General features: G+C 41.2%; 1 protein-coding gene across 1 annotated transcript; it reads left to right on the top strand.

Moving 5' to 3' along the window:
• Positions 1 to 547: 547 nt before the first annotated feature.
• Positions 548 to 27,431, top strand: ZNF19 (zinc finger protein 19). Its single transcript, XM_079907369.1, has 9 exons — positions 548 to 2,475; positions 4,581 to 4,645; positions 7,585 to 7,711; positions 8,283 to 8,396; positions 11,762 to 14,145; positions 17,532 to 17,651; positions 22,764 to 22,907; positions 26,458 to 26,527; positions 27,304 to 27,431. The coding sequence occupies exons 2-5, from the start codon at positions 4,613 to 4,615 to the stop codon at positions 12,853 to 12,855; spliced, it is 1,368 nt and encodes a 455-aa protein (XP_079763495.1). The 5' UTR covers positions 548 to 2,475; positions 4,581 to 4,612; the 3' UTR covers positions 12,856 to 14,145; positions 17,532 to 17,651; positions 22,764 to 22,907; positions 26,458 to 26,527; positions 27,304 to 27,431.

Raw genomic sequence — 27,431 nt, 5'->3', positions numbered from 1 at the left:
GGTGCCAACCCCTGATGAACTTTTCTGTTACTAAATAAGAGGGACAAATAGATGTTTGTACAGGCAACTAGCAGCCTCTAACACCGCCAACATGTCTTAACTTTATATGTCTAAATTAGTTTGCACGTACTGCTGTAACAAATACCACAGACTGTGAGGCTTAAACAACGGAGATTTATTTTCTCACAATTCTGGAGGCTGGAAGTTCAAAATCAAGGTGTTAGCAGGTTTGATTTCTCCTGAGGCCTTTCTCCTTGGCTTACAGAAGGGCAGGAGGGGCAGTCATAGGAGACAACACAGGACATGAAGAGGTAATCAGTGCCACTGGGCATTATGGCAAGGTTGGTGGCAAGTGGGTACAAACATGTACAGGGAGGCCATGCGAGATGCCTCTGAAGACACCACGTCCATCTGCCAGGGATGCTGGACTGTAGCTTGAGCAGCCCCATGTTGAGGTATCCATTACAGAGTTCAGGCATCAGATGTGTGGGCAGACAGTATTAACACATCTATAGAAATCATACTGCTCATACTTTCTCATCAAAGATGTAGATTTGTTGCAATTAGATTTTTCGTCCACCTGGAATTTATTTTAGTGATGGTGTGAAGTAAGAATCTTATTTTTCTATTGGGATATCCAAATGTTCCAGCATAATTTATTGAAAAATTCCTCCTTTCTCCACTGCTTTTTTTCAGCTCTGTTAAATGATTGACATGCAATTTAATCAGCTTATTGATTTCTACAAAGGTCTTGCTGGGATTTTGATTGGCTTGCTTTGAATATATAGAGCAATTTGGGGGATAACTGACATCTTAATAATACTGAGTTTTTCAATCAGTGAACACAGTATCTCAATTTATTAGGTATACATTCATCTCTTTTGTGATTATTTTATAGTTTCAGCATGCATATCTTGTACATATTTTGTTAGGCATTAAGTATTTCATGTTTTTTATGCTGTTGTAAATGGTACTATTTTTTTTAATTTATTAAGGTTGCAGGAAATTTTATTGCTGGAAATTTTGGTTTCCAACAATTGATCTTTTTTGCACTTTTACTTTAACTCTGTGACCTTGAAGCCACACAACTCAGTTTGGGACTTGACCCACTGTCTTTTAATAAAAATCACACACCTGGTCTCAGGACCTACTGAAGTTTAGGTTCTTTATGTCTCTGCGCGGAAGGAATTCAGTGAGAGGTGAAGTAGATTTATTGAGAGAAATACACACTCCACAGAGAGAATACGGGCCATCTCAGCAGGCGAGAGGCCCTGAAATATGGGGTGGTTAGTTTTTATGGGCTGGGTAATTTCATAGGCTAATGACTGGGAGGATTATTTCAACTATCTTGGAGAAGGGTGTGGGGATTTCCAGGAGTTGGGCCACTGCTCACTTTTTGGCCTTTTAGGGTTAGCCTTGGAACTGTCATGGCACCTGTGGGTGTGTCATTAGCATATGGTAGTGTGTTATAATGAGCGTATAATGAGACTCAAGGTTTACGGGAAGTTGAATCTTCTGCTATCTTGGACCTAGTTGGAGGTTTTTTTTTTTTTTTTTTTTTTCCTTCCTTCCCACTCTGTGAGGCATGCGGAATCTTAGCTCCCCCACCAGGGGTCGAACCCGTGCCCCCTGCAATGGGGGCATAGAGTCTCAACCACTGGCCGGTCAGGGAAGTCCAGACCTAGTTGGTTCTAACCAGTTTATGTCGTATCCTCAACAGCTGTCATTCCTTTGAAGGTTGTACCCTGGCCCCTTCCCTCCTGTTTCAACCTTGGTAAACTCACTTGTTAGTTCTAGAAGTTTTGTAGATTCTTTGGGATTTTTTTGTGTAGACAATCATGTCCTCTGCAAATAGTAACCGTTTTATTTATCTCCAATCTCTATGCCTTTTATTTCTTTTTCTGGCCTTCTTGCACTTGCTAGGACTCCCAGGAGGATGTTGAATAGTAGTGGGAAGAGCGGACATACCTGCCTTGTTGCCAACTTTACAGGGAAGGCGTTCTCTCACCATTAAGTATGTTTTCAGCAGCAAGGAGATAATCACATCAAATATAGTCAATATAGGTACTGCAACAAAACATTAGGTTAACTTTACATTTTTTGTCAGCCAAGGCAAAAATGACCGTGCATGATACTTAAGTTCCACTATAACTTCATCAATTGCAATGTGATATGAAAACATCTATGATTTCTATTGTTGACAAAGTCGCAAGGTACTGCTGATACTACTGTGGTTTTTGCCAACATATAATTGAAGGAAATGCTAAGTTTCAGCTAGAGGTTAGCTTAAACAAGGATAAGCTTTTTCTATTCTAGGTCCGTGGTTAAAAACGTGCGCCAGGGGAAGAAAAGCAGAGTCCACAGAGAGGAGCGTTCTGGCTTCCTAGAGAGGAAGCTCGTGAAGCTTGGGCGTCGCAGCCGCAGCCGACTTAGTGACGCACTTCCGGTCAAGCCGCACTTTGCACCTTTCCTGAGGTGAGTGTTGGGGGTTTGTGGCCCCAACAAAGCTGCTGGGGCCACGCTCTTTACTCCCCTGGAGGAGGCTGTCCCCTTAGTCCCTGATGCCGAGGAGGAGGGAGTCGGGCGGCGCCACCGGATCCGGGGAGCGAGGGCGCCCGCCGGGCAGTCCAGCCCGCCCTGGCGCCTTTTCTCCAGCCCGCTGCGGCTGCCTTAGGAAATGGAGGCTGGGTATGGAAAGGAGACGCCTTTTGACCCGACACAGCCACAGCCGCCCTGAGCAGCTAAATGCCTGCTGCTCTTGTAGGTTTCCAGGATGTAGCTGCGAATGAGATGGCCGTGGGCCCCTCCCCCAGGGAGCTTTCAGTTTAATGGAAAGCCCCCTGTTAATCCAGTGCGGTCGTTTCACTCCCCCTGCTCTGAACCCTGTAGTTGCGGTCTGTTGCTTTTAGGATGAAGACGAAGTCCTTGACGTGCAGAGGCCATGGGGGCCTTGGCCTCTTGCAACTTCACCTTCGTGTTCAGCACACTTCCCTTGGCTCTGCTACAGTCTTCTTGGACTTTCATATCGGGAACATGTTTTTGCACATGCTGTTACTTTCGGAAAGATTTTTCTTTCAACCTAGTTAATTCCTATTCTTAAGCCTACCCATCTAGGATAAATTCTCCCTGGCACTAATCACGATTGTGGTCTTAAAGCTAACTATGAGAATCTTTGATTTCTTTAGTCTAAGCTCCGTGATGGAAGAGATCAAACCTTTCTCTCTCCACTGTTATCTCCTGTGTCTCATGCTTGGCCTGGAATGAAATAAATATGTGATAAATGTTTGTGGGATGAAGAACACATACATCAGTGTATTATCTCAAACTGGGAGAGGTGGTATACAAGAAAGGGAATACAGTGCTAGTGGAGTGTGTAACCCAGGGCCCCCGACCTGATCTGTGGAGACAGGCGGTGATCTGAAGGGTGAGCAGGTACTTACGTAGATGAAGAGAGGTCAGGCTGCTGGAGAGTATTGCACACAGAGACTGTCAGTTCCAAAGGTTCTAAGGTTGGAGAAGAGTGGTTCATGCAGAGGAACAGTAGGTACAAAGATCCTGAATTAGCATAGTAGATAAACTGAAAGAAGATGAGGCTAGCAGGAAATTGCAGCATGCAATGAGTTTTGGAAGATGCTGGCTTTTTGGTAGAATATGACTGGTTAACAAGAATACAAAGTGTCTGTAGGGGATGATATAATTAAAGTAATAACCCAGACCTTTTGGCATGTTTTGTGGCCTCTTCAGGGTCCTTTGCTAATTTGTTTCTGGTTATTACTGGGTGTAGAGTGGGGTGATTAACAAAAAAGATGCCTGCCCCAAGGTCCAAGAAAAGGAAACCTTACTCTAAGATTCTTTTTCTGATTTTGGGGGGGCTACTTTTGCCTATTTTTCCATATTAACCTTAGAAGCACTTTATCAAGTTCTAAAAAAAAAATATCCTGTTGGGATTACTATTGGAAGCACTTGGATGTAGTTATTAAACGCTTGGCTTCTGGAATCTGGCTTATCTGGTTTGGGAATCCAAGTTCATTCATCCACTGGGTGACTGACCTTGGTAGAGAAAATTATTGTCTTCGACTTGTTTTCTTATTTGGAAAAAAGAAAAGGTTCAAAGGATTATTGTGGAGATTGAATGAGAGAATATGTATTTTTCCTCCAAAAACACGTTTCTATTTTTTTTTTTACTTTTTATGTTTCTCAGTAAACTTTTATTTTAAAAAATGAAGGTCTGGATTTCCTCTTGTTAGGGTTTGCTCTGAGTTTTCTGGTGTCTTTTGCTTGCTTTGCTCTTTGTGTATTCATGTTCCCCTCTACTCATGTCTTAGGACAGGCAGCGTTGCATGATGTTGGTGAGTACAGCCTGTGGTGCTGAGGGCAAGTTACTTACCTTTCAAATTCTCAGTTTCCTCAGAATTCAAACTTCATGGCATAGTGTGGATTAAAAGAGGAAATATTCATACACCACTTACCAAGTGGCATTTAGTAAATAATTGCTACTGTTACCGGCAAGTTTGTTGATTTAAAGGAGAGCCTTTGTCTGGGTTGGGCTCACTCTTGTTTCTCTTTGCTTCTTCCCTCAGCCCCTGCCCTTCATTGAGAGGAAGCCCAGGTGATGGCTGTCATGCCCCTGAGAGCCTGGCACCAGGTGAGCTGTGATTCCCTCAGGTCAGCCTTGGAGAGATCTGATTTGAAGGAAACGGGGGATGAGAGAGATGATTCTGGCAAAAGTCTTAGAGCCAAAGCAGTAGGAAGACCCTTGTTGATTCTCTTCAGTAGGACTGGATGCCAGGGAAAGCTGATGATGAGGGATTGAACAGCCAGAAGCCCAGCAAGTGATGGCTGGAGAGAGTGTCCTTGGCAGCAGAAGCCTAGGCTCCTGCACTCTGAGGATCTCTGTTGAGCTAGATGGTTCCCAGTTTCAGTGGTTCCTCCTACAGAGGGACCTGTGAGAATGAAGGACTCAGGCTGGTGCTGTAGGTATTGATTACACAGTGAGAGTAATCGAGATTAGCGAGGTCACAAGGTTCTTGGGAAGTAGGGGCAGAGCGGTGGCAGGAAGAAGACAAGAAAAAGTGGGCTTGTCCCATTTATTAAAGAAGTTGAGGGCTTCCCTGGTGGCGCAGTGGTTGAGAGTCCGCCTGCCGATGCAGGGGACACGGGTTCGTGCCCCGGTCCGGGAAGATCCCACATGCCGCGGAGCGGCTGGGCCCGTGAGCCATGGCCGCTGAGCCTGCGCGTCCGGAGCCTGTGCTCCGTAATGGGAGGGGCCGCAACAGTGAAAGGCCAGCGTATCGCAAAAAAAAAAAAAAAGAAGTTGGCTCCAGAATCAGGGAAAATATATTTTCCTTGAGGTCAGTGCTGTTGGCTAATCAAGGCAGGGGGCTATAATAGGAATAATCTGCACTAGGACAGAACACCTGAAGTGAGGATCCCATAAAGCCTGAGTGGCTTTGTGGCCTTGAGCCAGTCACTTAACCTCTTTGCACCTTAACTTCATCTGTGAGGTGAACATTAAGTACCTTACGTTTGTGGGACAGGGAAATTGATTTCTTGAGTTGATTTTACTTTTTGAGACTGATGAGTTGCTGGGTGTTCCTTAACCATTTCCTTCTTCCTGGGACTTATTTATCCAGTAACTTATCATCTATGAACTGTATCCTAAGTCCCAATCCTGGATTTCTGGTATCTGGCAGGTCCTTCTGCCTACTGCCTCACCAAGACATTATCTTTCTTGTTGCTCCCGTCCTCTTCTGATCTTCTGTAAGTTGTTAGTGAGTTACTGGTATCACCGTGTCGCAACCCTGACCACTCAGTTTCTAGGTTGCTGAGTAATTGTTGACTCTCTTCCTCCTTGATACCACTTTCAGAGAGTTACCAAGTCTCATTGCTTCTGCCTACTATCTCTTCCACTTGTCCCATCTTTTATATTGCCCTCATTCAGGGTTTGTGATTCCTTTTCTGGGATTTTGTTTGCAGAGTTTCCCAGATAGTTTCTCTGTGTACAGTCTTGTGCTTTCCCATCTCCAGCTGTTACCTGATAGAGCTTGGTTTCCTGAGCTCGGATTTTATTCTGTAGTCCAGGGTTCTCAGACTTTGGTGTGCGTCAGAATCACCTGGAGGGCTTATGGAAGCACAAATTGCTTTTGGATTGGGGCCTGTGAATTTGCCTTTGCAACAAGTTCCTATGTGATCCTGCTGCTGCTCTGGGGAACCACACTTGGAGAACGACTGTTGTAGTTAGTCGTGACTCATTCAAGGAAATCATTCAGTTGACTGAGTCAGTTTGTCATTTTAAGTTGTTGATTGTATGGCTGGCTGAGGATGGATTCAGAACAGGACAGGCCCGGAATTAGAGTTAAGTATCCCCAGCCCATACTACTGTACTGATTGTACCATAGTGAAGAGGAGTCAGATTCCAGAAACATATAGACAATGAAATTGGCAGGATTTGATTACTGACTATTTATCGGAAATAAGTAGTGACTAGGGCAAGTTAGTCTAGTATGAATTTCAATTTTCTAACTTAGGAGACTGGGATGAAATTCGCACTGTTAAATGACAAACAACACTGTCACTCACTGTGTCAGTTAGTTATGTGAATTGAAAATAGAGTCAGTTTGGCAGGGGGCAGGAAGGGGGGATCCCAGGGAGTCTGAGGCAGTGCTGGGGAGATCTGCAGAATCAGTTGAGGTGTTGGAAGGTGGCAGGATATTCACTGTGCATTCAGGTAACCAGGTTTGATACCAAAGTCTGGGGAATGAATAAGAGTTTTATAAACCAGATCCTGAGCTCTCTGGGAAGGTAGAGTTGGGACCATCAGGGAAGGGAAAGGGTGACTATTAAAAAAGCATGAGCCTTAGTTGGCAGAAACAATTACAGATTGTCTTGGAGGTATAAAGAAAAGCAGTTAAAAGAACTTCCCAGCAGCAATTTGATTCCAGAAGCATCTTCTCCCAGGAAAACGCATCAGGAAGCAGAATAGACTGCCCCCGGCAGCACTGAGCTGTCTCTACTGGACATTCTTGAGCACAGGCTGTACAACCCCTTCTTCAAGCAACAGATGAGGGTTGGATGAGACCAGTCATCAAGGCAAAAATGTGACTCTGTTCCTGTCATGTGGACTTGCGGTTTAGGGTAGAATGAGCATGTGTGGGGAACAGATGGATTGACTGGGCACTTGGGGCAGTGAAGGGGGAACAGGTCAGTCCTGAGATGCTACCTCTGAGTGGTGTCTGGAGAGACTGAAGCTAATTGTTTCCTTGTAGTTGCAACAATAAAAGACAAAGTTTTATAAAATCACAGAGATTTTGCTCTAGGAATATTAATTAATGGGAGACTTTCCAGGCTTTTCAAAATGTGTCGTGTTTTATGACACTAAATTTTGTGTTCAAATGGAAACTCTTCTGGTAGTGAGAGAAGTTCCAGATTTTTGGTTGTAGCAATAGTCATTTAACACTCATTTCTTTCACATTTTCTCATTACTCATCCTTAATAAGACCCCTCCCTCATACTGTCCCCTGTACCCCCCACTCTGGCCCTGAGCCATAGAATTGGCTCCGGAGCAGCAGGAACGTCTTGTTTTAGGAGGTGGTGACCTTTGAGGACGTGGCTGTATACTTCACCCAGACAGAATGGGCTGGCCTTTCTCCTGCACAGAGGGCCCTGTACAGAAGTGTGATGCTGGAGATTTATGGGAACTTGACGTCTCTGGGTAAGGCCACTTTTCTCCTGGGACTCAGATCTATGCTTTCCCATTTCCTTCCTTTTTTCCTCCTTATCAGCCGGAGGTGTGGTGTGGAAAGGGAGGAGTCATCTCTTGTATCCTTCACTGATGGTTCTGGGACTGAGACCAAATGACCCACTTGAGAGCTTGCTGGGTAGGGACAAGTCTTGGGTCAGTTTGGTCTCAATATAGGGAATTACTGTTGCCTGGTAAGAGTATGATCTGTCCTCCCAGGGGCTCTGCACAGTAAGGAATAAGTAGCATCCATTGCCAGATAAGTTCTCAGCTTGTTGCTGTCTCCCCGTAGTCTAGGGAAGGATATGACCCCTTCCCTGTGTTTGCATATGTCCTGCAGGATCACTAACTTACGTACTCTTACGTGTTGTTTTAGGAAGAGGTCACAAATGCTCAGTTTCCACTTGAGCAAAAATCTTGGCTTTCCCCAGTCCTGAGCCCTATTCTGTGGATCTGTTTTATTATCACTGAGACTCCTGAGCTTTTCCTTCTTTTGACACAGCAGACACAGGACTGAAAGGTGCCATTTTCTACCCCTTTTCAGGATACCCAGTTCCCAAACCTGCATTGGTCTCACTTCTGGAGAGAGGGAATTTGCCTTGGGGCCTGGAGACACGGGATGATCCCCCTGCACAGGGGACCAAAGACATCTGTAAAAGTAAGTGAGGCAGGTTTAGGAACAGCAGCTACAGAGCTTTACAGAGCAGTATATTTTAAAAAGAACCATGCTGGGAAGGATTTAAATAAAACAGATAATTTCTCAAAATAGGTAAAATATGAAACCATTTCCACCAATTTTAATTCTTCCTAACATATTTCCAATTAACACATCTCATAATTCTCGAATCTATTGCTCCTTTCTTCTTTTTTAATTAAAAAAATGTTTTTTATTGAAGTATAATTGACATATAACAAATTAGTTTCAGGTATACAAATAATGATTTGATATTTGTATACGTTGCGTTAATGATCACCACAAGAAGTCTAGTTAACGACCGTCCCCTTACATAATTACAAAATTTTTTTTTCTTCCAGTGAGAACTTTTGATTTACTCTCAGCAACCTTCAAATATGCAGTACAGTATTGTTAACGCTAGTCACCATGCTGTACATTACATTCCCATGACTTATTTTATAACTGGAAGTTTGTACCTTTACCTATTTCTCTCACTCCCTACCCCTGCCTCTAGCAACCACCAACCTGTTCTCTGTAACTGTGAGCTTGGTTTATTTGTTTTTGTGTGTGTGGTTTCCTTTTTTTAGATTTTAGGTATAAGTGAGATTATACTGTATTTGTTTTTCTTTGTCTGACTTATTTCACTTAGTGTAATGCTCTCAGGTCCATCGACGTTATCACAAATCACAAGATTTCCTTCTTTTTTTATGGCTGAATTAACATTCTTCTGTGTGTGTGTGTATGTATGTATCAATCACATTTTCTTTATCCATTCAGACATCAGTGGACACTTAGCTTGCTTCAGTATCTTGGCTATTATAAATAATGCTGCAATGAACATAGGGGTGCATATATCTTTTCTAGTTAGTGTTTTCATATTCTTTGGTTAAATACCAAGTGTTTTCATTTTCTTTGGAATTCCTGGATCACATGGTAGTTCTCTTTTTAATTTTTTTTTTTAAAGCTTCTTTATTTATTTATTTTTGGCTGTGTTGGGTCTTCGTTTCTGTTGCAAGGGCTTTCTCCAGTTGCGGCCAGCGGGGGCCACTCTTCATCATGGTGCGCGGGCCCCTCACTGCTGTGGCCTCTCTTGTTGCAGAGCACAAGCTCCAGACGCGCAGGCTTAGTAGTTGTGGCTCACGGGCCTAGTTGCTCCGTGGCATGTGGGATCCTCGCAGACCAGGGCTCGAACCCGTGTCCCCTGCATTGGCAGGCAGATTCTCAACCACTGCGCCACCAGGGAAGCCCCTCTTTTTAATTTTTTGAGGAACCTCCATACTGTTTTCCATGGTGGGTGTACCAGTTTACATTCCCATCAACATTGCACAAGGGTTCCCTTTTCTCCACATCCTTGCCAACACCTTATTTCTTGTCTTTTTGATAATAGCCATTCTAATCAGTGTGAGGTGATATCTCATTGTGGTTTTGATTTGCATTTCCCTGATGATTAGTGATGTTGAGCATCTTTTCACGTGCCTGTTGGCTGTCTGTCTTCTTTGGAAAAATGTCTGTTCAGATCTTCTTAGTTTTTGTGTGTTTTTTTTTTGCGGTATGCGGGCCTCTCAATGTTGTGGCCTCTCCCGTTGCGGAGCACAGGCTCCGGACGCACAGGCTCAGCGGCCATGGCTCACGGGCCTTGCCGCTCCGCAGCATGTGGGATCTTCCCAGACTGGGGCATGAACCCGTGTCCCCTGCATCGGCAGGTGGACTCTCAACCACTGTGCCACCAGGGAAGCCTCTTCTTACTTTTTAATTGAATTGTTTGGGGTTTTTTTGCTATTGAGTTGTATGACTTCTTTATATATTTTGGATATTAACCCCTTATCAGATATATGATTTGCAAATATTTTCTCCTGTTCATAGGTTGCCTTTTCATTTTGTTGGTTTCCTTTGCTGTGCAGAAGCTTTTTAGTTAAATGTAGTCCCACTTGTTTATTTTTGCTTTTGTTGCTTTTGCTTTTTCTGTCAGGTTCAAAAGATCATCTCCTAGATGTCAGGAGGTTACTGCCTATGTTTTCTTCTAGGAGTTTTATGGTTTCAGATCTTACTTATGTTCAAGTCTTTAATCCATTTTGAGTTAACTTTTGTGTCCATTGCTCCTTTCTGAGTTTCATCATTGCCTGTCTCAGAGGCCCTCCTTCCTTGGATGGGATAGATTTATTCAGGAGCAGTTTTTGAGCACTTGCCATGTGCCAAGCTTTGATTTAGAAGCTCTGGAGGATATAAGTTATGGAGACAGATGTTTAGAGCTGCAAAATGTGTGTCAAGTGCTGTTGTTGATATATAGGCAGTGGGCTGTGAAGCATAGCAGGAGGAGAGGTTAGAGTAATTTCAGTTTAGAAGCTCAGGTGATGCTCCTTCAGTGGCAGGGCCATTTATTCTGAGTTCAACAGATAAGAATGGGTTGCAGATGGGAAAAAAAGGAAGGTAGTCTGACTGGAGGAAGGGAATAGAAGATCCACTTCAATTTCTGGCATAATATAATATCTGACAGAGACTAGTATCTGAAATATATAAACAACTTTCCATCTCAACTGTTCTCTGCTTTTGAATATTTGGCACTTTCATTTTATTAGTCTTGTCTCAATAGCAGGCTGATGTTGGGAGTTTTAGTAATCTCTAAAATCTCTATCCAGTAGTCCCCCCTTATCTGTGGGGCATACATTCTAAGACCCCCAGTGGGTGCCTGAAACTGTGGATAATACTGAACCCTATGTAGTTGTTCCTGGGTATCTGTCGGGGATTGGCTCCAGGACCCCTGTGGATACCAAAATCTGCAGATGCTCAAGTCTCATACATAAAATGGCATAGTACAGTAGGCCTCCTGTAACTGCGGGTACTTCACTCGTGGTTACAGAGGACTGACTGTGTATATGCCATGTCTTTTTCTATACATACATACCTATGATAAAGTTTAATTTATAAATTAGGCACAGTAAGAGAATATCTAAATTGCCAGCATCACTCCTCTTGCACTTTGGGGCCATTATGAAGTAAAATAGGGGTTACTTAAACACAAGCACTGCAATACCGCAATGGTCAATCTGATAACTGAATCAGCTACTTAGTAACAGGCAGGTAGCGTATACAGAGGGATGATTTACATCTGAACACAGCGGGATGGCTCTAGTTTTCATCATGCTACTCAGAACAGTGCACAATTTAAAACTGAAGAATCGTTATTTCTGGAATTTTCCCTTTAATATTTTCAGACCATGGTTGACAAGGAAACAGAAACTACAGAAAGGGAAACTGCAGATAAGGGGGGATGACAATAATTTTCAGTGTTCTTTTGTTTTCTAGTATAATCCTCAGGTGGCATTTTTGTTTTCTGTTTGTTATGTCAGATGCTGGGACCAACACTGACAATGAGTTAACACCAACATGGGGAGTTTCTGAAGAAAGAGATATGATGATGTTACATGGGCCACAGAAGAATGTTCTTAAGAGAAACAGCTTCCTAGAAACATGTGAACTGGAGAAGCACCAGGAAATCCCCACAGTGAAAAACATTAGAGGAAAGGTTCCAAGAATCCACTATAATAGGAAACCCTTCAGATGTGAGGAATGTGGCAAATGCTTCAGCTATTTTTCTTACTATGTTAGACACCAGAGAATCCACACTGGGGAGAAACCCTTTGAGTGTAATGAGTGTGGAAAAGCCTTTAATGGCAATTCTTCATTAATTCGACATCAGAGAGTCCACACTGGAGAGAAACCCTATCAGTGTGAAGAGTGTGGGAGAGCCTTTAATGATAACGCAAATCTGATCAGGCATCAGAGAATCCACAGTGGGGACAGACCCTATCTCTGCACGGAGTGTGGAAATGGTTTCACCAGTAGTTCTGAGTTTGTCATACACCAGAGAATTCACACTGGGGAGAAACCCTATGAGTGTAATGAGTGTGGAAAAGCTTTTATTGGTAATTCACCACTGCTGCGACATCAGAAAATCCACACTGGAGAGAAACCTTATGAGTGTAATGAGTGTGGCAAAAGCTTCGGACGGACTTCTCATCTTAGTCAGCATCAGCGTATTCACACAGGGGAAAAGCCTTATTCTTGTAAAATATGTGGGCAAGCCTTCAATTTTCATACAAAACTAAATCGGCACCAGCGAGTCCACAGTGAGGTGAAACCCTTTGACTGTGTAGATTGTGGAAAAGCCTTTAGTGCTCAGGATCAATTAAAAAGGCATCTAAGAATCCATATTCAGGAGACTTCCTATGTGTGTGATGAGTGTGGAATAGTCTTAACTAGCAAAAGAAATCTGCTTCAGCATCAAAGAGTCCATACTAGAGAGAAAACCTGTGAATATGTCAAGTATGAAAAAACCTTTAGGACTTCTTCCCAGCTAGATCATATCCACCCTGGAGAGAAGCCAGTGCTGGATGTTGGATGTTTTGGCCTCCCAGAATTTTTTACCCCCTTTTACTGGTAATAGTACACTAAATTTCCTTTTGGATTCTGTCTTCCACTCGGGGTAGAATTTGTGACACAGCCCCAGCTCAGCTGCAGGTTCCTTCCCTCAAGCTACAGCTGTTGGTTCAGATGTCAGTAGATAACCCAAGATAGTCCAGTTAGAATCCCAGACTTGGCAAGAGTTAATAACCTTGTAAATGGTGAGTGTGGCCCTGGCACAACAACCAGATGGCAGACTGTGGCCAGGCAATCCTTTCGCCTTCCAGTTGTTAACAAACTTTTGACATTCCTACTCATTAAGATCTTAATCACTCATACTCGTTAAGCAGCTGGGCCTCCTAATGGGCAGTTTCACAGTGGCTGAATGGTGTTGGAGAGCCACGTGCACCCATGTGGACTTTGGAAAGCCTGCCAATTATGAATTCCATGGTACTGAATAATCCTCGAACCTCCCAGTACTTCACTGAACAAGAATTTTCTGCCACCCTTAGCATTTGGTGTCTGCTCTTTGTCGTGGAGAGAGGAGACTGGAAAAATGAGCAATGTTTGTTCTTTGGGAGTGGTTGATTAATGTGGCTGGGGGGCAGGCATGAGTTCTGGGCTACTACCCCCCCGCCCCAGGAACAAGAGTGAGGTCTGTGTGCCTTCCTAGGGCACATGAGCTATGCAAGGACCTGATGCCCAAGGCAGGAGCCTCGAGTTTACCATCATCATCAACCTTGCTTTTCAGCAAATGGAAAAGCTGCTTGCTGTCGTGAAAGGATAGCAAGAACATTAGATGGGTGGCTGCAGCCCCTAACCCTAAGTGAATCCCTTTCTACCTTGTGCTTCAGATTCTGTGCTGTGCAGTGCGTGGTCAGTGATAGGGAATCTGCTGCTTTCACCGAGCCAGCATCTGTCCTCATGTCCAAGTGCAGCACCTCAGCTTTCCTTTGGGAGCTACATCTTGCCTGCTTCCAGTCCAAATAGTTTCAGAGGGCTGACCCCACATTCCACCCACCTGGCCGATCCCATCTTCCATCCTCTGATTGCTGTGATCAGTGCAAGGATGAGAATGTTATCCAAGCCAGGCCAAAGGCATTCTAAGCCATGAGTTTTCAAGGAAGCCTACTGAAGGAGAAAGCATTCCTGGTATGGACTTTAAGCTTGTGTCATTTTGGAGTTGCTGGATGCAATGAGAGAAACTGTGCCTGTGAATGGGACCACAAGGCACTCAGCAGGCTGATGGTCGGAGAGGGACCAGGTCACACTACAAGCATGTGAGCCCTTGGACCTGACACCTCTGAACCCAGTTTTCAACTTGTCTCTTGTAAGGATTAATTTCTGTCATTTAAAATATTTATTTTACTTGAGTAAGCATGTCTGGTCCCTTGTAATCAAATAAGTCCTGACACATCAGGATCATTTTTAAAATTTTATTTATTTACTTTTGGCTGCATTAGGTCTTCATTGTTACATGCAGGCTTTCTTTAGTTGCGGTGAGTGAGGGCTGCTCTTCATTGTGGTGCATGAACTTATTGCAATGGCTTCTCATTGTGGAGCACAGGCTCTAGGCGTGCGGGCTTCAGTAGTTGTGGCACTCGGGCTTCAATAGTTGTGGCTTGCAGGCTCAGTAGTTGTGGCACATGGGCTTAGTTGCTCCACAGCATGTGGGATCTTCCCAGACCAGGGCTCGAACCCGTGTCTCCTGCATTGGCAGGCAGATTCATAACCACTGCGCTACCAGGGAAGCCCACATCAGGATCATTGATTCCTGAGACTCCCTCTGGCATGGTGTCCTCATTGGGCGGGGCATGTCTGGGGAAGATAAAGACAGTGGGTGGGGTCAGATTTAAGGGGAGCTGCCAAACAACTCTGTCCCTGTTTCCTCTGTGTCCCAGGAGGGGGAAATCCCAGAACACGGAGAGAACTAGCAAGGAGAAAGGGTCAGAGGATGGTTAATTGGTCTGCTTGTATTTTCCGTATTAAATGGGGTGTTTTTCACCTGTTGGAATCATCCAGAACATCTGCCAGGAACTCCTGACAGTCTATATACTTATTGGACTCCTACACTAAAATAATCCATGAAAATCTATCAACTTATTTTACCTGTAACAACTGGCAATTCCTTAAGGACAAATATCTTCAGACTTCCAACAGTCAGTTGCATTTATTGGCAGACAACTTTTATCAGCCTCATTGCTTTTTTGTTTTTAAAAGCCCCTCTTTCTCTTCCCCAGAAATTCTTTTGTTAAAGCAGGAAGGTAGCTAGATGTGAGCAGAGAAGGGGGGGGGGGGGCATGGGCCAGATGGCAGGAAACCATGCGTCTTGTAAAAGGCGGGGGTGGGATGGGGTCCTTGGAACCTCCAAACTGGCAGGAAACCATACATTTTGGGATAAGTGTCCTGGAGGCAAAGAAAGGTAGGAAAAGGTGGGAATCTGGTGTCCGAATGTAACCTTTTGCCCATTATGCTCTCATTACAATAAAATTAGCCTTGCAGATAAGAAGTACCCATCATGCACAGAAGCCATGACACTTCTGATCAAGGCTAAATAAGGACAAAAATTCCTCCTCCCCCCGGGAAGGTGGCGCTGGGGTGAAAATCAGGGAATATCACCCCCAAATCCCTCCCTCCCCAGTGAACATTATACCCCATGTAACCGGCTTGCCAAAAGAACTCAGGGCAGCTTACTCACCTGAGCCTGCCCGCTCTCCCCAAGAGCGTACTATAGCTTAAATAAATCCTCACTTTACTTTCTTGACCTCCCTGTCTCATCTCTGAATTCTGCCTGGGACGAGGCAAGAACCTTTCACTTTCAGGGTTACCTGAATCTGTGTCTCCCAAACAGCAATTCTTAAAGACCCCAAATAAATTCTTTTCCTGTTTGTTGTCTCCTGCATTATGTTATTTTGTTTCTGGTTGACACACTTAGCAATATATACAGAGTCATCTTTGTCTTTGCTTGGGCTTGTGGCTCATTTCTTTCTATTGTTAAATTGTATTCCATTGCATATATAGGAGAGGAAAAATAAATTTTCCTCCACCCTTCTTTGTTCTTGGTTCAGATCCCACCCTGTAACGACCTCATAAAAAGCAACTTCTAATGCGTTTATATTGTTCCATGTTCGCAGTTTTGAAAAAAAATTAATCAGCCTAAAATAATTCTTATGTCAAACAGGCATATTTGGGGGTCCATATGCTCTTACCCTTGACATGTAGGTGCCCCAATCTTACGCGTTCATCTACAGAAGAACATCCTAATATCTTTAAGCTTTTAGCCATTATGAATAGAACTTGTGTATAATTTTATGGTAGTTTTTGTTTGAACACAGTTTTTCAAAGCAATTGTCTAAATACTAGAGGTCTGATTTTTCTATTCTATGCTAAGACTTTTTTAGTTTTGGAAAAAACTGCCAAACTGTCTTCCAGAGTGATTGTACCTGCACTCCACCAGCAGAGCAGGAAAGTTCCGGTTGTTCTTCCCCCAGTTGATATTGTCATTTTTTGGAGTTAGCAGTTCAAATAGGTGTGCAGTGCTAGCTCATTGTTGTTTTAATTTGTATTTCCCTAATGGTATATGAAGTTGAGTATATTCTTGTATGCCTGTTTACACTCTGTATATCTTCTTTGGCCAGGAGTCTGTTCCGATCTTTGCCCATTTTTAATGAGGTTTTGTTCTAGGGTTCTTGGGAAAATTTGATTATAAATCCTTTATTAGCTATGTGCTTGGCAAATATTTTTCTCTCAATTTGTGTTTTTTCTAATTTTATAAAATGCACATTATTAACTTTTTTCTTGTTGTTGTTAGGCTTTTGGTGGTGTGTGTTAAGTCATCTCCACACCCAAGGTCATGTAGATTTTTCTTCCGTTTTCTTCTAGAATTTTTATAGTTTTTTAATTTAAGTTTGTGGACAGTTTTGGGTGAGTTTGGGTATAAGTTGTAAAGTTTATGTTTATATTCATTTCATTCCATGTTTTCTAATTAATTACTTGGAGAGTAGTGTCCAGTTTTCCCAATACCATTTTTTCAGGGGACTGTCCTTTCCCTGTTGTATGTTCTTGGCCCTACTGTCATGAATTACTAACCACACATATGTGGGTTTATTGCTGGGCTCTCTATTCTGTTCCTTTATTCCGTGTATCTGTGTTTGTGACAGTTCCACACTGTTTTGGTTACCTTAGTTCTGTGATACAGTTTGAAGTCAGAGGGGGAGATGCCTCCAACTGTTTTCTTTTTTCTCAGAATCCCTTTGGCCATTCAGGATCCTTTGTGGTTCCATACAAATATTATTATTTCTGGTTTTATGAAAAATGCCATTGGAAATTTAATCAAGATTGCATTGAATCTGTAGATGGCTTTGGGTAGAATGGACATTTTAGTAATAGTAATTCTTCCAATCCATGAGCACAGAATATTTTTCTATTTGTGTCTTCCATTTTTAAAATCAGTGCTTGATAGTTTTCTGAGTACAGGTCTCTCATGTCCGTGGTTAATTTATTCCTAGGTATTTTGTTCTTTCTGATGAAGTTATAAATGGGATTTTCGTAATGTCTCTTTCTAGTGGTTCATTATTAGTGCATAGAAACTTAACTGATTTTTGTATATTGATTTTATAGTCTGCAACTTCACTAAATTTTATTCCAACAGTTTTTTTTGTGGAGTGATGTGGAAAGTTGTAATTCTAAAATCCCACTGTTTCTACTGTATCCCAGGTCATCCATAACACCCAAGACATGGTGGTTCCTAGTGTAATCTTCTTACGGTGTCTCTTAATAACATGTGGACTCCTACAAGGCCAATTAACATGACAGCTTTCGTTGAACTGGATCTGGGTAAGTCTTGGCATTTATAACGAAGTTCGATGTGTTCTGTTTTTCTGGCATGGTATTGACATGGTTGTTTTGAAAAGTAATTTCTAGTAATTTCACACATACAGAAAATTTTCCACAAAAGTAAAAAGTATTCACATTTGCCACTTCACACAAAATACTCCAGTGTGTTCTACCCAAAACAGGGATACTCTCCCTGAGAACCAGCACATAAGCCCCAAATCAAGAAATTATATGGTACCCACATTATAATTTAATCCACAAGTGCAGTTTAACTTTCACCAGCTGTCCAAATGTTTGAAAGTATCTTTTTCCATTCTGATCCGGTTTTCTTTTTTTTGGAATGATTACTTAGATTTTCCCTTATTTTTATAACCTTAATGGATTTAAGGCACACAAGACAAGTATGTGATCAGGGTGGCCTTTTCTGTATGGCTTTTTTCAGTACGGATGTTTTCAGTGTTCATGTTGTAACACTTATCAGTACTTAATTCATTTTTCCCCACTGTTATTAAAAATACATGACATGACATTTACCATTTAAACATTTTAAGTGTACAGTTCTGTGGCATTAGCTACCTTCATACTGTTGTACAAATAACCTCACCATCCATGTCTAGAACTTTAAAAATTTTTCTCAAGTGAAACTCTGTATCCATTCACTCACAGCCCTCAGCCCCTGGAAACCACATTCTTTTTGTCTCTGAATTTGACTTCTCTGGACTGACTTATTTCACTCAGCATGGTGACTTCAAGGTTCATCCATGTTGTGGCATGTATGAGAATTACTTTAGTTTTAAAGGCTGAATCATGTCCTATTGTGTTTATTCGTTCATACCATATTTTGTTTACTCATTCATCTGTTGATGGGTACTTGGGTTTCTGCCACCTTTTGGCTACTATGAATAATGCTGCTATGAATATGGTTGTACAAATATGTTTCAGTTTCTGCTTTCAAATATTTTGAGTATATATACTGAAGTAGAAATGACAGATCATATATTAATTGTCTGTTTAAGTTTTTGAGGAACTACCATATTGTTTTCCAGAGTGGCACCACCATTTTACTTTATTCCTTTATATGGTATAGGTTAGTTTATGGATTTACCCATTTTATTTATCCATTCACCCTTTGAAGGACATTTTACTTGTTTCCACCTTTTGGCTATTGTGAACTGCACTGCTATGAATATTTGTGTACAAGTTTTTGTTTGCACACCTGTTTTTATTTTTTAATTTATTTTTTATTGAAGTATAAAAAGTATATATTGATTTACAATGTGTTAATTTCTGCTATACAGCAGTGATTCAGTTATACATATATATATATTTTTTTAAATATTCTTTTCCATTATTGTTTATCATAGGATACTGAATATAGTTCTCTGTGCTATACAGTAGAACCTTGTTTATCCTTGTTTATCCATTCTATATATAATAGCTTACATCTGCTCACCCCAACCTCCCACTCCATCCTTCCCCCACCCCCCTTCCCCTTGGCAACCACAACTCTGTTCTCCATGTCTGTCTGTTTCATAAATAGGTTCATTTGGGTCATATTTTAGATTCCACATATAAGTGATATCATATGGTATTTGTCTTTCTGACTTACTTCAATTAGTATGATAATCTCTAGTTGCATCCATGTCACTGTAAATGGCATTATTTCATTCTTTTTTATGGCTCAGTAGTATTCTATTGTATATATGTATGCCATCTTCTTTATCCATTCATCTGTCGATGGACATTAAGGTGGTTTCCATGTCTTGGCTGTTGTGAATAGTGCTGCTGTGAACATAGGGGTGCATGTATCTTTTTGGATTAGAGTTTTGTCTGGATATATGCCCAGGAATGGGCTTGCTGGATCATATGGTAGTTCTATTTTTAGTTTTCTGAGGAACCTCCATACTGTTCTCCATAGTGGCTGCACCAACTTACATTCCCACCAACAGTGTAGGAGGGTTCCCTTTTCTCCACATCCTCTCCAACATTTTGAATACCTGTTTTCAATTTTTGGGGGTCTATAGGAGTGACGTTGTTGTGCCATATGATAATTGTATTTTTATCTTTTATTGGAAATGCCAAACTATTATGCACATAAGCTGCACCATTTTCCATTTCCATAAGCAATGTTGGGTTTCATTTTCTCTACAGTGTTAACATTTGTTAATTTCTGTTTTTTGATTATAACCATTTTAGTATGTGTGAAGGAGTACTGAATTATGGTATTACTTTGCATTTCCAGCACAACAACTGATGTTTTACACCTTTTCATGTGCTTGTTGATTATTTGCTTTTCTTGTCTGGGGACAGGTCTATTCAAGTCATTTTCCATTTTAAAATTTGTGTTGTCTTTTTGTTGATGTTTTGTAAACGTTCTTGATATATTCTGAAGAACAGATTCTTGTCTGATATAATACAATGTGCAAATATTTTCTTCCTTTCTGCCGGCTGTGTTTTCACTTTTTGGATATCATCTTTTGATGCACAGAAGTTTTTAAAATTGAGGAAATATAATCTATCCATTATTGCATGGTTATTGTAACCTTCTGCCTTTGCTTATCTGTAACTATCAATTCCAAATGTAAGATGCCAGCCTACCACCTCTGTCCTACATTGAATTCATTGCTTGCTCCCTTTAGATTACAGATATAGTAGTATTACTATTGTTAGGTATTACCACCATGGGAAAGAACTTACAGAGTCCAGTATTTATGTATAGCACATTTTGCCTTTGCTCTGCAGAGTTCATTTATTTCCATAGTTACTTAAGTCAGCACCTTTTGCCCTACCAACAGTGAGTTTTTTCCGTACATTTCTAAATCAGTTAGGTTCTTTGTCACATCTGTATTCCATCCTGTGACACTCCCATATCCTAAATAAATTTGATTATGATTTACTTGTTGGGTTGTAAAAACCCATGGGTTTAGATTAATGCATCGTGGCAAGTATCCATCAAAGTACCATATAGAACATTTCAAACCCCACACCATAACTTGTTTCCCATCTTTTTTTTTTTTAATAAATTTATTTTATTTTTGGGTCTTCATTGCTGTGCGCAGGCTTTCTTTAGTTGCAGTGAGCAGGGGCTACTCTTCATTGCCGTACACGGGTTTCTCATTGCAGTGGCTTCTCTTGTTGCGGAGCGCGGGCTCTAGGCGCACAGGCTTCAGTAGTTGTGGCTCACAGGCTCTAGAGCGCAGGCTCAGTAGTTGTGGCACACAGGCTTAGTTGCTCTGTGGCATGTGGGATTTTCCTGGCCCAGGGCTCGAACCCGTGACCTTTGCATTGGCAGGCGGATTCTTAACCACTGCGCCACCAGTGGGAAGCCCTACCATCTTTGTTTTGCCTATTCCTGAATGTCATATAAGTGGGGTCATACAGTGTGTACCTCCTCAGACTGGATTTTTTCACTTAGCAATACTGTATACTTGTAAGATTAATCCTTGTTTTTTGCAAAGGTTGATGGTTTATTCCTTTCTATGTCTGAATAGTATTCCATTGCATGTGTATGAGAGGAAAAATAATTTTCCCTCTACCTTCCTAGGTTCTTGGTTGAGAAGTGCCCCCCATAATAAAAGATTACCATCAGAAAAACAAAGAGAAGTTTAATAACATTTGTACTTCCTATATGCATGGGCGATGCCCAGGAAAAATTAGTCCCTGAAATGGCCTAAGTCATCACCTTAAATACCATCTTCACCTAAAAACAAAAGAAGGGCTTCCCTGGTGGCACAGTGGTTAAGAATCCGACTGCCAATGCAGGGGACACGGGTTTGAGCCCTGGTCCAGGAAAATCCCACATGCTGCAGAACAACTAAGCCCGTGAGCCACAACTACTGAGCCTGCGCTCTAGAGCCTGTGAGCCACAACTACTGAGCCCGCATGCCACAACTACTGAAGTCCGTGAGCCTAGAGCCCATGCTCTGCAACAAGAGAAGCCACCACAATGAGAAGCCCGTGCACCACGACGAAGAGTAGCCCCTGCTGGCTGCAACTAGAGAAAGCCCGCGTGCAGCAATGAAGACCCAATGCAGCCAAAAATAAATAAATTAAATTAAAATTTAAAAATTAAAAAAAAATTAAAAAAGAGAAAACGCAGATTTAAGTCCTGGCCTTCTCTACTGATAAGTGTTTCATGAGATTTAGTCATCTGTCTATTCCTGGTACAGAGAGGGAGACAACTTTTTAAATGGAGATTTCCCTTATAAATGTAAATTTCCTTCACAAAAGTGTAATCTTGACTTGGTTTTCAGAAATTGTCTTTTTTAAAAATAATCAAGCCAAAATAATCCTTACACCAAACAGGCATATTTTGGGGTAGCATATTCTGTTCCCCCAACATGAATGTACCCCAGTTTTCTTATATGTTCATCTGTTGAAGGGCATACTGATTTCTTTAAGTTTTTAGCCATTCTGAATAGGGATGCTATGCTTAATTGCATCCTCGTTTTTGTTTGGACCTAGTTCTGCAGAGCAGTTGTCTAAATACTGGAGGCAGGATGTTGGCTCTTTAGGTGAGATTTGTTTAGCTTTGGAAAAATCTTCCAACATGTCTTACAGAGTAGCTGTATATTTATTTTACTGGCAGTGATGTATAGTTCCCATTGTTCCTCACACTCCATCAATTGGTAGTGTCTTTTTTTTTTTTTTTTGAGCTCAGCAGTTTTAATAGTTGTGCAGTGCTATCTCATTGTTTTAATTTGTAAGTCCCTAATGATATATGATGTTGAGTATATTTTTGTATGCTTACTTACTATCTACTTTGCCCAGGTCTCCATTCAGATTTTACCCATTTCTAATGGGGTTGTTTGTTCTATAGTTCTTGAATAATGAGTACAAATCCTTTATCAGATAAGTGTTTTGCAAATCTTTTTCTTTCCGTTTGTGGCTTATCATGGGATTTGGGGCTCCATTTGAGTCTGAATTTTCAAATTTAGTGGATTCATCAGACCTGCCAGCTGAGAGCAGGGCCTCCAGTGGAAGTGGCTGAGGCTTGCACTTCCAAACTGGCCAGCAGGTGGAGCCAAGTCCACCTCTCTGACTTTCGAGGCTAGTGCGTGTTCAGCCAGAGGACTTGATTCCATGCAGCTGACCGGGGCTTGGTCTTTTCAGGATTCTCCAGGGCTTTGGCTTCCGGACAATGACTGGCTGAGTCAACATAGACAGGAGGTTGGTCTCCTCCAGACATACTAGTCCATGCAGACAGGAGCCAGTGTCTTCAGGACCTGCTGGGAGGCACCGCCGCAGGAGTAAAAGGTAAAGAAAAAGTGGGGAGAAGCTTCCTGTATGCGGCTGACTGCTGAAAGGGGGTCTGTTTGCAGAGAAGCCAGCAGACAATGGGCTTGATGTGGAAAACTGTGGATTTCAGGTCATTTTGTGTGTAGTGTAGACAGTTTCCAGTGTCTTTCTTTGGTGTGTGGTATCTAGTTTCTTTGGCATCAGTTTATTGAGGGGACTTTACCCCAGTGTATGTCCTTGGCAGCTTTGTCATAAATTAAGTGACCACATACATGTGGGTGTATTTCTGGGTTCTCTGTTCTGTTCCTCTGGTACATGTGCCTGTTTTTATGCCAAGTTTTGGTTTTGGTTCCTGTAGCTTCACAGTGTAGTTAGAAGTCAGGGGGCAAGTTGACTCCAGCTGTGTTCTCTTCCTTAGGATTGCTTTGGCTATTTGGGGTCCTTTTTGGTTCCACACAGGATATATAGAATTGTTTGTTCTGTTTCTGTGAAAAATGCCACTTTAATTATGTTAGAGATTGAACTGAATGTGTACACTGCTTTGGAAGGATGAACGTTTTAAGAATATTCTTCCAGTGCCTGATCACGAATATTTTTCTTTGTGTCTTCTTTGGTTTCTTTATTAGTGTCTTACAGTTTTCATTGTGCAAGTCTTTCACATCATTGGTTAAATCTATACCTAGGTATTTTGTTCTTTTTGATGCAGCTGCAAATGGGGTCGTTTTCTTAATTTTTCTTATACTTCTTTATTAGTGTATAGAAACTCAAATGATTTTTGTGTATTGCTTTTGTATCATGCAACTTTACTAAATTCATGTATTACTTGTAACTTTTGGCGGTTTGATGTGGAAAATTGTAATTCAAAAATCCCTTTGTTTCTACCACATCCCAGGTCATCCACAACCCCCAAGACACAGTGACTGCTAATAATATAATCTTCCCATAGCACCTCTTAATAATATATGATTCCTACAAGAGCAGTTAGCTTAACCATTTTGGGTGAAATGAATCTGGGTAGGGCTTGGCTTCATCATGAAGTTTGATGTCTTATCTATTCTTCTGGCATGGTGTTGACATGTTTTGCAAAGTTATTTACTTTTTACTAACTTCAAACATACAGAAAACTTGCAGTAGCAGTACAATGTAGTCTTTATCTGTAAGTTCAGGTTCCCCAGTCATCACTGTTTTACCACATATGCCAATTTCAATGACTGTTTCCATTGTTTCCACCCCAAAAAGGGACACTCTCCCAGGGAACACCCCTATAACCCCCATATGAGAAATCATTATGGTTTTCACCTTCTAATCCAATCCACTGGCTCCACTTCCACTTCCATCACCTGCCCCAAAGCATGAAAATGTCTTTTTCCATTTTTTTCCAATGTTTCCAAACATTTTTCCAATGTTTCCAAAAAGAAAACATTCCAGTTTTCTTTTTCTGGAAGCAGTCTTGAGACTTTCCCTCATTTTCACAGCCTTGATGGATTTAAAGCACACAAGATGAGTATGATCTGGGTGGCCTTTTCTGAATAGCTTTTCTCTTAGGATGTTTTCAGTGTTCATACATGTTGTAACTTGTATCAGTACTTCATTCACATTTTCCATTGTGATTAAATATCGAACATAATAACATTTACCACTTAAACCATTTAAAATATATAGTTCTATGACATTCACATTTATATTATTGTACAAATATCCTCACCATCCATCTCCTGTACTTGTTTTATTCCAAGTGAAACTGCATCCATTAAACACTAACTCCCTTCAACCCTTGTCAACCACATTCTACTTTCTGTCTCTGAATTTCACTTCTCTGGATACCTCATAGAAGTGGGATCATATAATATTCGTCCTTTTGTGACTGGGTTATTTCACTTAGCATAATGACTTTAAGACTCATACATGTTGTAGCATGTGTCTGAATTTCCTTAGTTTTTAAGGCTGAATAATGTACCTTTGTGTATATTATCACATTTTGCTTATCAATTCATCTATCCATGGACACTTGGGTTGCTTGTGCCTTTTGGCCAGTGTAATGCTGCTGTGAATATGGGTGTACAAATATCTGTTTAACTCCCTCCTTTCAAACCTCTTGGGTATATACCCTGAAGTGGAAGTGATGAATCATACTTTGTTTTTGACGAACTGCCATACTGTTTTTCCACAGCAGATGGCACCATTTTGCTATATTTCTATGTATGGCAGAATAATATGGAACTTTTTATAGATCTACCCTCTTTTGCTTCTCCATTCATCCACTGATGGATATTTGAATTTTTTCTACCATTGGGCCAATGTAAGCAATGCTGCTATGAATATTCATGTACAAGTTTTTGTTTGAACTCCTGTTTCCAATTCTTTGTGGCACATATCTAGGCATTGAGTTCTTGAACCAGACTCTAATTGTATTTTACCTTTTTGGAGGAAATGCCAAACTATACATTTCCACAAGCAATGTGTAAGGGTTCCAATTTCTCTACATTGTTGCCAGCATTTTTGTTTGTTCTTGATTATAATCATTTATTATATGTGAATAGATGTCACTTTGTGGTTTTAATTTGAATGTCCATCATAACATTAAAGAAATATACCTAAGAGGGTTTTATTAGACTCTCAAACCTCAGGACACTGCTTAGTAGACATAGCTGTTGTATAACCAAAAACTATTCACTTTCTCTTTAAACAAATTTTAAAAACCATTAAGCACAAAAACGATCCACCAAAATTCATTACAATATCACAACCACTCAATTAACCCAGTTAACCCAAGCCCGCCATAAATTTGTGAAGGTTTTGAACAAAGACCTACAAAACTACCAAAATAGTACTTAAAACAAATACAATGTGTGTCATCATTATTCTTAAATGCAATGTAATCATGGCCAATGATCTGAAAAATCATCATTGTATTTCAGCTATAGAAACACTAATGACCAACATTTTAAAATCCCACCCATTAATCAGAATTGTTAATAATGCATATAATGATCTACCAGCCCCATCAAATAGCTCATGATGAAAATTTCATCCCTGCTTTATATTTAATTTTACAAATCTTGACAGGGTTATTTTTTGAATTTTTTGGCTCCGTTGGGTCTTCGTTGCTGTGCGTGGGCTTTCTCTAGTTGTGGTGAGCAGGGGCTACTCTTCGTTGCAGTGCGCAGGCTTCTCATTGCAGTGGCTTCTCTTGTTACAGAGCACAGGCTCTAGGGCACACAGGCTTCAGTAATTGTGGCACACGGGCTCAGTAGTTGTGGCTCGCAGGCTCTAGAGCGCAGGCTCAGTAGTTGTGGTGCACAGACTTAGTTGCTCTGCATGTGGGGTCTTCCCAGACCAGGGCTTGAACCCGTGTCTCCTGCATTGGCAGGCGGATTCTTAACCACTGCACCACCAGGGAAGCCCAACAGGGTTATTCTTAACAATACATTAATACATCAGATACAGTAACTGCCTTCTCATCTATAACTCATATCTACCGAAACAAACCATGGATGAATTATCTGATATGTATATGCAGACGGACCTTTCCTATTCTTATTCTTTGTTTGCTTATTTATCCATGTAGGGCGAGGCCTGTGTATGGATCTTACACCTTCCTAGAAATATGAAACAACGGAATCGTCCTACTATTTAAGGTAATAGTCCAGCATCCTTTTGAAGAACATCAGTCATGACAAGTCTCCTTTCAGTAATTCCTTACATTGGCATTAACCTAGTCAAATGACTCTTAGGAGGATTCTCAGTTGATAAAGCCACCCTTCCCCTATTCTTCACGTTCCACTTTATCCTCCTATTCATTATTGCAGCTTTAGCAGTTCTTCACCTATTATTCCTTCATGAAACAGGCTCTAATAATCCAACAGGGATCTCATCCTATATGGACAAAATCCCATTTTATCCATACTACACAATTAAGGATATCTTGGGTGCCTTGTTCCTATTTGTAATCTTACTAATACTAGTACTAGTCTCACCTGACCTTCTAGGTAGAGAAAGTTATACTCCACCTAACCTCCTCAGCACTCTCCCTCACATCAAACAAGAATGATACTTCTTATTTTCATATGCAATTCCGTGATCTATTCACAACAAATAGGAAGTGTACTAGTATTAACCATCTCATTCCTAATTTGATTGATTGTCCCAGTACTTCATACAGTGAAACAATGAAGTATAACATTATGACCTCTTAGCCAACGTTTATTCTGAGTACTTGTAGGGGACCTATTAACAGTAACATGAATTGGAAGACAAACCATTGATCACCTATTTATTATCATCGGACAAACAGCATCTACTCTATACTTTCTCATAATTATAGTCCTTATACAACTAACAAGCATTATTGAAAATAACCTCCTAAAATGAAGAGTCTTTGGAGTATATTTATTACTTTGTTCTTCTAAACCAGAAAAGGAAAACATTTTCCCCTAAGACTCGAGGAAGAAGCTCCAGCCGCACCATCAACACCCGAAGCTGAAATTCTACTTCAACGATTCCCTGAACAACTTGCTTATGGGACAGTAACACTGTCTTTAA

This window comes from Stenella coeruleoalba, assembly GCF_951394435.1.
Source record: "Stenella coeruleoalba genome assembly, chromosome: 20".
Lineage (NCBI taxonomy): Eukaryota > Metazoa > Chordata > Mammalia > Artiodactyla > Delphinidae > Stenella > Stenella coeruleoalba.
This window is presented reverse-complemented; position numbering and strand designations above follow the sequence as displayed.